Here is a 12,688-nt window from a genome sequence, read left to right on the forward strand (position 1 = left end):
ATAAAAATACCTACCAGATTAAGTAACATGTTGTATTTTTCCTTGTTAGATGGTTTAACTTGTTCCTTTTCATTTTTGAGTTGATGTGGCATATTTTGTAAAAAGCCTTGTTTTTCGAATAATATCATGGCTAGGGAGAGAGTGCCCTAACATTTGTGGGAAGACATGAGAAAAACAGTAATTTAAGACAAATTATAGAGGTTGTGGCGAGCGTTCTTGCAAATTACTGTATCTCTGTACTGTAATTAATTGTCGACGGGCGTGCTATTGTTTTGCTGTTACTGTCAAGAGGAAGAGGGCGGAACCCACTTCATCGTTCAATTCGATTGGTGTATTAGTTATCAAAATCGCGCCCATTTCCAGAACGTCTACTTTTATTGGCTGCTGTTCTGATTTGCATGAAATAGGTCAACGCGATTGGGTGAGGAGACGTCAATCACTTGCAAGCGAGACCACTGGATATGAATTTTTCTGATTTCCCACCTCAGACAGAACTCAGTTCCAGACAAAGTGGCTTGAAAGGACCTCAACTACTAGAGTGAAATTTAAATAATGGTTTTAGCAATTGACCAGAAACTGTACACCTCTTGGGTTCCCGTTTAACAACCATATTTATGTGAGTATACAGTCAAGCGTTATTACTTTACAAATGTTCGTTTATGTGGATAATGTTTGCTAGCTTGTCTGACTAAAGTCTTGACAGAACAGGGGTAACATTTAGCTAGCTAAAGTTTGGTTGTTTGCTAGCTTGCTAACTGTTAGCCTAGCGAAGTGGCTGGTTAGGCTGTTGAATAACTTATTTGCATAGTATAAGTAACTAGCTAGCTAGATAGACAGCTAAAACAGGGTTACACTTGTTTCCTTGGTGCCACTTTGTGGTCACTCTAGACTAGAGCCCCCCCCTAACAAACTAGCTAGCTAATATAACAGGCTACTGTAGTTAGCTTGCAAAGCAAAGCGGTTAGGTAGATTACGTTAGCTAGCTGGCTAACGTTACTCATTTACAAAACCATCGTGAAAGCGCAGACCACAGTTTTTATATTTTCAAATTAAAACGATGTTTGGCCGTGGCTATGGCTGTGTCAGAGCCTGGTTAACTTGCCTTACAAATGTGAGCTTTTGCAATCATAATCAGACTGTTCATAAGCTAGCCTTCAGTGCAACGTATAGGAATGCCCAGCTTTGATGGTCACATGTGGCTTGTGTTCGATCGTTTCAATTAAATCATTGGCACTACAGGCTCTACAGTTCTGTCAGTTCGGTCAAATATCATGTGGAAGCTTTCTACTCAATAACAAAACTGAAATACCATTAGCATCTAACGTTTTGTTAGCTAGCAGATTGTAACGAGCTAATGTGATGCTCCTTGTGATGTCTTTGGAGATACTATCTGCAGATATGAAACACACACAATCATAATATCACATTCACAGTTTATGCTACAAAAACAACTTTTATAAGAGGTTTTAAAATAGATTATATTTGATTCAAAATTCCATGACAGAGTAAGGCATTCATGGTAGACTAGATGGATGCAGTTCAATGCATGATTAATATAATTCACCAATACATTTCTTGGTAGTCAAAAAAATATTGCTGTCAGGTTGTAAATCACAGCTGGTCTGGTACATTGTTTGCTGCCTCCACCCATAATGGATGCACTGTTTCAGTTGAAATGACTCAATATTTTGGACAAAAATGGACAAATGTAATTAAGGCAGGGAATGTCAATACAATCAAACTAGCAAAGGAAATGATCACAAGTCAGTCATAATGGCTAATAGGCTAGTGTATCTATTTATGTAGCTATTTATTTAACAAGTTAAACACAGAGCTTAACGTTAGCTAGCTAGCTGCTGGGAGGATGACATGTCATTGCAGGAGTAAGTGATTGAGTGACTAACTTTTTTTGGTGGCTACAGCTAGATGCAGGTATCATTTGGTTAGCTAGCAAAAAATGTGAATCGCTTTGCTAGCTAGCTATGCTGAACTTGAACGACTGTTCTCCACAGTTAGCATATCTCTTGTGTTTGTAAATTCACTCCGCCTATCTACTCCGATTTTAGAGCACTAACGTCTGAGTGTACCAGAGTGCAGATTAACTGATGAGTTTACGGACATGCAACACCTGCTGAAAATGACCGGTGTCAGTAAACGTCAGCAAAGAAAGTAATACAATTGTTGCCAGCAGCACAGTTAGTCACTAACATTCTACATAACATGAAAACAGCCTAACCAGCTCGGCTAGGGCGAGTAAAATGGTCAGAGTGAGGTGCTCTCTCATGTGTGTCTGGAAGTAGCTAGCCAGTTAGCTTGGGTGCTTGACTGCCAATAGTGAGGAACAATCCTACTCCTCGGCCAGAGTGTCCTGCTATTACAGCCACTCTTCTGGGAAGGCTTTCCGCTAGATGTTGGAACATTGCTGCGGGGACTTGCTTCCATTCAGCTAAAAAGAGCATTAGTGAGGTCAGGCACTGATGTTGGGTGATTATGCCTGGCTCACAGTCTGCGTTCCAATTCATTCCAAAGGTGTTTGATGGGGTTGAGGTCAGGGCTCTGTTCAGGCCAGTCAAGTTCTTCCACGCCGATCTCGACAAATCATTTCTGTATGGACATCGCTTTGTGCACGGGGGCATTGTCATGCTGAAACAGGAAAGGACCTTCCACAAACTGTTGGACCCACAAAGTTGGAAGCACAGAATTGTCTAGAATGTCATTGTATGCTGTAGCGTTAAGATTTCCCTCCACTGGAACTAAGGGTAGGCCCGTACCATGAGAAACAGCCCCAGACCATTATTCCTCCTCCACCAAACTTTACAGCTGGCACTATGCATTTGGGCAGGTAGCGTTCTCCTGGAATCCACCAAACCCAGATTTGTCTGTCGGACTGCCAGATGGTGAAGCGTGCTTCGTTGCTCCAGAGAACACATTTCCACTGCTCCAGAGTCCAATGGTGGCGAGCTTTACACCATTCCAGTCGACGCTTGGCATTGCGCATGGTGATCTTAGGCTTGTGTGCAGCTGCTCGGCCATGGAAACCAATTTCACAAAGCTCCCAACAAACAGTTCTTGTGCTGACATTGCTTCCAGAGGCAGTTTGGAACTCGGTAGTGAGTGTTGCAACCGAGGACAGACAGTTTTTACTCACTACGAACTTCGGCGGTCGTTTTCTTTAAGCTTGTGTGGCCTACCACCTCGTGGCTGAGTTGTTGTTGCTCCTAGATGCTTCCACTTCACAATAACATCACTTACAGTTGACCGGAGCAGCTCTAGCAGGGAAGAAATTTGACAAACTGACTTGTTGGAAAGGTGGCATCCTATGATGGTGCTACATTGAAAGTTACTGAGCTCTTCAGTAAGGACATTCTACTGCCAATGTTTATCTATGGAAATTGCATGGCTGTGTGCTCGATTTTCTATAGACCTGTCAGCAACGGATTTGGCTGAAATGGCCAAATCCACACATTTTGAAGGGGTGTCCACATACCTTTGCAGTTATATTTTATCTATGTGCTCGCTTGTCAGAAAATGTTAGTTTTTTTTCTACCTGGGAGTGTATATGAACAAGTTAAGATTTCGTTTGGCTAAAATACTGTCAGTTCTACTTTAAATCCATGTTTTGTACCATGTTTTTGCATGGGTGTAGATCTTTGTATTGCTAACCTGTACCGGCTAATGGAGCATCACATTAGCCCGTTACAATCTGCTAGCTATGTTTGGATGGGAAGTTAGGCTAGCTGCCAACCACCCAGGCTTTGAAGATGATTCATCAGCCTAGCTACATCTTGCTGGCTAGCATATAGGGATGTCATTTAAGGTCTCTGTTTAATAATAATCATTTATTTACGTAAATAACTTGTTCTAAGAAGAAAAATAGATGTTATTTGGCCCCCTACTGCATAATTCCAGGGCTACAGAATAATAGACTTGGAGCGAACTGGGACCTTGGAGACTCAGAAACTAAAGCTAATATTAGTGCTGCAGTAAAACTAAATAGCCTCATTAGTTGTAGAAAATTGTTTCATTTGCAATGGCATTGACAACATGACTTGGGACAGGGATTTTCCCAGTCGCACAAGATCGCAGACCCATTATTAAGTTGGTACCACTTTAGATAGGAGATTCAGTCCAGAATATAATTATTTCTGTTTTAGATTGTAAGTGCCGCTAATATCCTGCGCTAGTCTCTTTTTGCTTTTAGTGTTCGGCTTTTCTCTCTGGTCCATTGGGAACAAGGGGGGCAAAGTGGCCTCTATAACGATTGTTTCTCAGCCTTGAAGGATTAAGTCCCTCCCAACTCCTCATACCCCCACCCCCAAAGATCACCTCTATTCTACTCAGAGGAGAATCTCATTTTTGAAAGCTGCTGGCTTGAATGTCCCTGACTCCCTGGAGCCATTATTTCAAACACATTTTCATTAGACTCACTCACTGACTGTCAAAGTAGCGTGAGGGTTTGAACCCACATGGCCTCAGTTGCACAGATACCAGCCATTTCTCAATGTGCCGTTGGTTCCTGGTCGAGTCCCTGCGGATTGATAGAAGCTCTTGGTTATTAGGACAGACTGCAAGCCAGCTGGTGATCCATTCAGCATTACTAACGCAGAGACAAGTTGCCAGCTTCTGACTCGCCCTGAAAAAGCGCCCCGTCCTCCTCCATCCTCCCTGTGTCTGACATGGAGGAGTAGCACTGGAATACCAACACTCTATGTGAAAAGATCCTGGAAAGGCATTCAGTCAGAAGGGCTGAGATGTGTACGGAGGGAAGAAACAAGATGGAAAATAGGGACCTTTGTTTCCAGGTTGCCTAGTGGCAATGTAATTTAAAGGTCCCATTCATGTGTGAATGTCCTGGAGGTTAGGTCTAGTCTCACAGTGAATGATTCAGCACCGTCCCGATCCCGCTGGGGTTGACTGACAGTTACTATTGGCAATAACATCAACCACCACAAGAACTCCTTTGGCCATTTTATGGTTCCCCGGCCTAAGTTATGTCCGAACACAAGCTGTATTGCTTTTTCTCCTTTGACTTAAAATGATTTGTTTACTCTCTATGTTACAACTGGACGATATGGGCATAAATGTATATCACAAGGAAACTGCCACTGTGTTGGAAGTAAGCTGAAATCTGCCAATATACACCTGTATTGCAGTTATCCTTAATGTGATATTGATTTATTTTACCTTCTGTTAGAAAATAACTTTTCTGAGGTTGAATAGACAGACGAGAAGCCAGTCAGGCAACCCCACAAAGGAAAAGCACAATGGAAATCATGTGTTTTTATTTTTTATAAATCTTTTTTTTAAATTTTTTTATCACCCCTCAGACGTCACAGCAGCTCTATCAGCTCGGCCTCTAGAGGGACCACTTTTTGGGACCGATGCAGACCCCCCCTCAGATCCTCACTGTCAGTGCCTGCACCTGGGTCAGCAACTTTTGCCGGCGTAAGTGGTACAGGACAATTGGCCGCACGACCCCCTCTTCCAGCCCCACTTGATTTTGGCAAACCCCAACTGTCCCCTCTGCATCTGCACGGCTTTCTGTGTGCCCCATCTTTTGTGACTGACCCATGCATTGTGTTTCCTGTCAACCTGACATTGTGAATCACCCTGCTGATATATGTATGTATGTATGCCTGCCTGCGCCCCCCCAACCTGCCACAACTGACCCCAAACCCCTCTCCGCTGCGGAATTCAAACTGCATGTCAGCACATCGACACGCCACACACACTAAGGCTGCACGATTTGGACAAAATATTTAGATGCATTTATTTATTTATTTTCAGATATTGCAGTTACGATTTTATGAATTGCCATTTTCAAACAATTGGGTGAAAACTTGGTAATTCCATCAGACATGGTTTAAACATGTCAGGGTAGAGTACATCACTTAAAATTAGATCATATGAATTAATAGGCCTACATACTGTGCTAACTGAATACAAAACCAAATTAAACAAATTTTCCAACTTTGTTATACATATGATGATAGATAAGGTTATTACACCTACATACTCATATATATATATAAAAGTATGTGGACACCCCTTCAAATGAGTGGATTTGGCTTGTAGAAAAAAAGAGGAGGAAGAGAAGCGCTGCTAAGGTACACAATAGTAGATCTTGGTAGACACAAGGTGTTCTTTGGTAAAAGTGGTAAATTGGTCATCAAAAAGAAAGGAGGACCAAGGCACTCTTCATATAATTAATTAATTTTAAAAAGCCTTTATTTGTATGGCATGTTCAATGGAAAAAAAGTTTAACATTCTTTTTTTTAAAGGCTGCATGGCCTTCGTCAGGGAATGGATTTGTCTATTTCAGCCACAGCTGTTGCTGATGGGTGTATAAAATCGAGTACACAGCCATGCAATCACCATAGACAAACATTGGCAGTAGAATGGCCTTACTGAAGAGCTCAGTGATTTTCAAAGTGACACTGTCATATAGTATGCCACCTTTCCAACAACTCAGTTCGTCAAATTTCCTCACTAATGCTCTTGTAGCTGAATGGACGCAAGTCCCCGCAGCAATGTTCCAACATCTAGTGGAAAGCCTCCCAGAAGAGTGGAGGCTGTTATAGCAGCAAAGGGAGGACTAACTCCATATTAATGCCCATGATTCTTGTGAGCAGGTGTCTACATACGTTTTGTTATGTAGTGTATTACCAAACATTCATTTTTAACATGAACATGGAAGTATTGGGTCAGTGTACCTATTAAGCCCACCAAAATCTAAGTTTAGACATTTCTAACATGTACTGCCCTCTATAAAATAAATTCTAGGTAAAATAATAGATGAATCTCTCAAAGTTTTTTGACTTTAATTAACCTTTTATAATATTAAATATATAAAAAGTTTGGACTGGGCTTAATTGGTACTGCTATTCTTGTTAATTAGTACAGCTTGTCTTCTTAAAGCCTATCTGAAGACCGTTTCAAACCTCCCTCTACTGTATTACAAATGGACAGCTGGTGGACCAAAAAACAGGATCAGCTGAATGAATAAAGGACAACAATATGACAATGCCCCCACCCAGAAGTGCATGAGCAGTCACCCAATAGACATCCTCTTGTCCCTCATTTGTTTGCATTTTTGTCCACCTCTTGTAGGTCTTCTATCCCTCAACCCTGATCTTATTCTTCTCTCTCTGCATCAAGGACTACCTGTCCACCCCAAATGTCTTGGAGAGAGTACAGAGGTTTCTATCTTGGTAATGGCACCATAGCTAGATGCATAATGTGTCGCTGTAGTTTGTGTTTTTAATCAACATAAATCTGAACAACAAAACGATGCTCTTGATCATTGAATATTAGGGATAAACACACTTTCCCAATTTGTTTCAATACAAACCAGGCCTAATAGGAGCATACTAGGCCTGATAGGAACAACTGTGACTGTGGTGAATAGCAAAGTCTACTCCTAAAGTATTTGGGATACAATGTTTTGGGGTATACATAAACACTACAGACTACAATATTATGCACAGTTAGTTGTGGTCATATTGAACAATGTTTATTTATTGTCATTTACATTCAGTATAGAGGGAGTGGTTTTTGTGCTACTGTACCCTTTAAGCCCACCTGAAATAAGTGTAATCTATATAACAATGCAAGGTTCATTTAACAGTAAAATAAGACAATATATTTAATGTTAGCTATGAATGCCTGAAATCTATTATCTTGTTGTAGTTCACCAAGTTATGATGCTACTGTGTGACTGACTAGGGGTGTTACGGGGACCATATTACCGCCACAACGGCGGTCAGGAGTCATGATGGCAGTCAAATTCCATTTGAACAGTAATTAGGCTTCTCCAAGCTCTGATGCTGCATTAGTAGCCTACCAAACTTGCTAACTGCCTGGTACTCAGCACTCTATTGTCCCTCTAATCACTCTGACATCAATGTAAATGTAATCAAAAATCTAATCAAACACTTAATGAGAGCCCATGAGCTCATGTTGCGCAACATTTCTATAGGATGTGTAGTGGTTCTCCATCCTGGTCCTGGGGACCCAAAGGGGTGCACATTTTAGATTTTGCCCTAGCACTACACACCTGATTCAATCACCGAAGGAGTTGTTGATTTGAATCAGGTGTGTAGTGGTAGGGCAAAACCTAAAAGGATTGAGTACCACTGGGCTATGCAATTGTGTGAGAACAGAGTGATGGCCTCTTGAAAAGAGGATCCCATCAGCTTTCTATAGGCTAGGCCTACTATATTTATTTTCAACCTTCCTAATATTAAGCACGTTGCTTCTCTTTAAAACAGGAATATAGCCTACCTGGCTGGCATGAAAATGAACCACAGGAAAAGCGTCCTTCATTCGCTATTTAAGTGCATAGATAACATGTATTTTTCCCCGCTGCCCCTGTTTTGAGTCGGGTGCATGATAATGATCCACTCTAAATCCAAACAAATTTCAGATGTATATGTTAAGTAGGGATGCACGATATATATCGGTGAACGTATCGGAATCGGCCGATATTAGCTAAAAATGCCAACATCGGTATCGGCCCGATGTCTGTCTAGTTTAATGCCGATGTGCAAAACCGATGTCAAGGCTGACGTGCATATCTATATAACGTAGGTTAATGACACCACGTAAAATTTGCGCTAGATGTGCATCACAACATTCTTAAACTAGCCCACAATGTCTGCTGTGTGGATTGAGCAGTCAACAAGTCCAGCAGTCATTTGAAAGAGTAACAACATTTTCACCGAGACAACTCAAAGGGGAAAACCATTAAAGCCAAGATAATGGAATTCATTGCCCTTGACAATCAACCGTTCTCTGTCGTGGGTGATGTTGGCTTTCGCCGACTGGTCGAGCACCGGTACACACTAACTTACTAAGTGCGCTATTTTTCAGATGTTGCTCTACTGGAGTTACACAGTAATAGTGTCACTGCTATTAGCTTCACGATATACATACTATTTTGCGTGTCAAAAAAAAAAGTCTGTAAACAAGAAAACACCGGCCACGAAAGATGTTTACAATACCGCATTGATAATGAAGCATAATTTGTTCGACCACAACTTCTGGGGTAGCTAGCTTTAGCTTGGTACCTAGCTAGCACCAATACAACCAGCCTGACCAGTAGAAACTGCAGTCATTTTCATTATTCTTAGCAATGATTTAGGAATCCTTGTAAGTATTAGCTAGGTTGCCACTTGTTGTTCACCTATTGAAATTGAACTTCAGTTCATGAAAATAAATATCTAGCCAGCTACTTAACCCTGTTGCCCAAAGCTAACCTTATAAGCAGCCAGCTAACTTCATCTGGCTAGTGATGCTCGACCGGACCAGGTTATGTTGTGACGCTAGCCACAATAAGGATTAAGCACAACAGTGGAATTTGCGGTTTGCCTTCAAAATAAAAGTATGGCATAATTCTACTATTTGTATTCATTTGCATCACTGTCAATGCCATACTTTTATTTTGAAGGCTAACCGCAAAGTCCACTATTGTTGCTAATGCTTATTGTGGCTAGCTTCACATAGATGGTCCGACCAACATTAATCAAATAAGAACTGTCTTATAAACTAGGGTTATTTTAGATGACACCAAGCGATATAATTAGCTAGCTAACAATACAAATGGTACAGAGAGAAATAGTCCTATAATTCCTATAATAACTACAACCTAAAACTTCTTACCTGGGAATATTGAAGACTCATGTTAAAAGGAACCACCAGCTTTCATATGCTCATGTTCTGAGCAAGGAACTTAAACGTTAGCTTTCTTACATGGCACATATTGCACTTTTACTTTCTTCTCCAACACTTTGTTTTTGCATTATTGAAACCAAATTGAACATGTTTCATTATTTATTTGAGGCTAAATTGATTTTATTTATGTATTATATTAAGTTAAAATAAGTGTTCATTTAGTATTGTTGTAATTGTCATTATTACAAACGCAACAAAAAAAATGGCCTATTTAATCGGTATCGGCTTTTTTTGGTCCTCCAATAATCGGTATCGGCGTTGAAAAATCATAATCGGTCGACCTCTAATACATTCGCAGCAAGTCAGTTTCAAGTTTGGGGAAGATCATTTTCATAATAAAAATGCACCTTTTATAATAAAAGCAGTACTAGCAAAATCCCAATTGTGGTCACTTTTGAGAAGGGTGTTTTCCTGCTAATGGAACATTCACACTTATAGCCTTCTGCCGTGTGCGCATTGCTGCGCTTATAATGTGAAGAAATAGTCTATAAACATTTTAAGCTAAATGTTCTCTGTTGCATCAGGCGCATTGCTTAAAGCAGGTTTTTTGATGCAAGTGGTTGTATTAATTTGGCATCTATCGCATCCCACAACTGTCCCAGACTATGTTTGGAATATTTATTTATTGCACGGAATAGAATAGGTTGACTTTTGTACTATGGGGGATAGTAGATTGACATAGGCTAGTGCTTTTGCGTTTTGTTAGGCCTACTCAGCTTGTTGGCTGATAAAGTAAATGTGGACAGTTCTTCCAATTTCTTCAATATGCGCCTCGGAAATGGATAAGAATACGTGTAGTTGCGTCCCGGATGTGTGTCTTGTAGCCTGTTAGACCTGATCACGTGACTGAGAGCCATGTGAGTGAGAGGTGCTTTTTTATTTAGATGGGTTATGGCCTCAAAGGAGATGCAGCCGGGAAATTCGAGGCATTATCAAGTGCTTGACAAATTGTGAGTGAGAGACTGAAGTGTGTACAGCCTGTGCAAAAAAAACAAAGCAGAGCTCATGCCTTTCATGTGACTTTGTAATCATCATTAGTTGCATCATGCAGCCTTAGAATGTATTAAAAATCAAAACATATAGCTCAACATTTGTATCACAACTAATTTTAGATAAATAACTCTAAATTTAGCATTAAGGAGTAGCTGTTTCTTAATCGCTCAAAGAATTGCTGCATGTGCACACTGCCTCAAATCGTTTGGAGAAAATATAATTTATATTTTTTCAACTAGTATTCCTCGTACTATAAAAGAATGCCACGGAATTCTAAGAAAATCTTGTCTGCAAAATGAGCTAGTGTAGCCCACAGCCATATGGCATAGCCAGATCAGGACCTAACATAAGGACAACGCAGAGTATGCTTTTCTGTTCCTCTTTCTTTTCCTTTTCTTCATATCATGTTTCTTTAGACCTGTCTAAAATAAATCATGGATTCATTGTGATGGTGTAGGCTATATTACATGAATTTATTAGACTTTTTAAAATGTAGATGTTCCAAAGGTCTGCATCAGTGGCTTGTAGGCTGTGCGTGGAAGCCAGGAGATGCTAAACGTGTTTGTTAATTAACGGTCAATTACCATGAGACCGGCAGTTATTTGCTTGACAATCACCGGCTGACAATTTCATGACTGCCACAGCCCTAACTGTGACATGCAGGCACAACTGCTTGTGTGAAAAACACCTTTTTAATTTGCAAGAAATAGTCATTAATGCCCATGAAATATGCTTGCATGTCCATATATCAGTACAATAAAGTATTTTTACTTATCTGAGAAGGTCCAAAAAATATCTGGAAAATGTGTTTATCTGAGTTTCTGGCTGAAATTCTTTTTGCCGCTTTGAAATTGGTCACTAGTGGGAACTTAGACAGTTGTGTAACTTAATAATAAAACATCTGATTGGCTTAGAATAAAAACTTATGGATATAATAACCAGATGAATTAGTTGAAACGTTAAACAGCATAAATATTTTTTATTTGAATCCAAAGATGGAAGTGGGCTTAATGGGTACGCTTAATTAATTAATTCATAGCATGAGTTCATATTTCCTTTCTTACCTTTTTGAGTTCTTAAATAACCTAAGTTAATTATTTATTTAGGCAGCCTTAGGCTGCAGATGGAATAGGAAGCTTTTCCACGTTTGCGCCATTCAGGTTCCAGGCGGCTAAAGCTTCTCTCAACCCAGAGCAATGTTTTCTCCCGTTTTGATCCCAGGGGAAGTGATGTTGATGTTGCAAGCACCGATCTTTCAGTTGAAACTTCTCATCAATAAAGTGTACTTTCAAACGAATGTAGGGCTCGGTTGTTCTACTAGACCAAAGGTCTGTTGTAGTCGCGTAATAATCAACATGTGTGAGCTCGGTTTTAGCTAATCCCTTCATTTTGTTATACAGTGATGGGACACTACAGCTTGTTTATCATCTTCTTGAAGTCGTCTTAGCTATGTGATAGGTGATAGCCTGATAGAAATCAATCTGTGTCTATGGGATGTTTTTTCGCACTTAAATGCATTGGTAATCAATGCCTGCTTAACATAGGTGGCTGCTATGGCTGACGGTCTTTGATGCTGTTGGGTGCTTTATTTATTTTCACCATGCAATTGTTGTAAAGTAGTGGATGGTTCATCAAATGAATCAATAAATGTGTCTTGTTGCGATGACTCTGAGGCACTTTTTGCACAACACTTGTATTTGGTCGATATTGGTTTGCCTGTTGTTGTAACTTTAATGTGTTACAGAGTTAATGTTTAAGTTAATTCATTGAGCTGGATCTAAAGATATTTCTTTAGTTATTTACATATGTAATTGTATTGGTTAGTATTGAATTACGCTTTTGACTGCAAGTTCCAGAATGCCTTGGGACAGGAATGAGAGAGATAACGCGCCAGTTATGTGCAGGTGCAAAGTGATTAAACTGACCTTTCCGCTAGCATCTTGCTTGCATTGCTCTGTAGAAT

At 40.2% G+C, this 12,688-nt stretch overlaps 1 protein-coding gene across 4 annotated transcripts in view; it reads left to right on the forward strand.

Moving 5' to 3' along the window:
* The first annotated feature begins 419 nt into the window (after nucleotides 1-419).
* enc2 (ectodermal-neural cortex 2) overlaps nucleotides 420-12,688 on the forward strand; it is a 46,252-nt gene continuing 33,983 nt past the window's right edge. The window contains exons 1-2 of one of the 4 annotated variants that reach the window (XM_071326252.1): nucleotides 420-616; nucleotides 5,328-5,445. In XM_071326252.1, the coding sequence (XP_071182353.1) occupies nucleotides 5,382-5,445 (64 nt within the window). In that variant the 5' untranslated portion in view covers nucleotides 420-616; nucleotides 5,328-5,381. Of the gene's footprint in view, nucleotides 617-5,327; nucleotides 5,446-12,688 lie in introns of those variants that run through there. The other 3 variants (XM_071326253.1, XM_071326255.1, XM_071326254.1) reach the window with 3 other exon arrangements.

The sequence above is a fragment of the Salvelinus alpinus genome, chromosome 9 (genome assembly GCF_045679555.1).
Source record: "Salvelinus alpinus chromosome 9, SLU_Salpinus.1, whole genome shotgun sequence".
Classification (NCBI taxonomy): domain Eukaryota; kingdom Metazoa; phylum Chordata; class Actinopteri; order Salmoniformes; family Salmonidae; genus Salvelinus; species Salvelinus alpinus.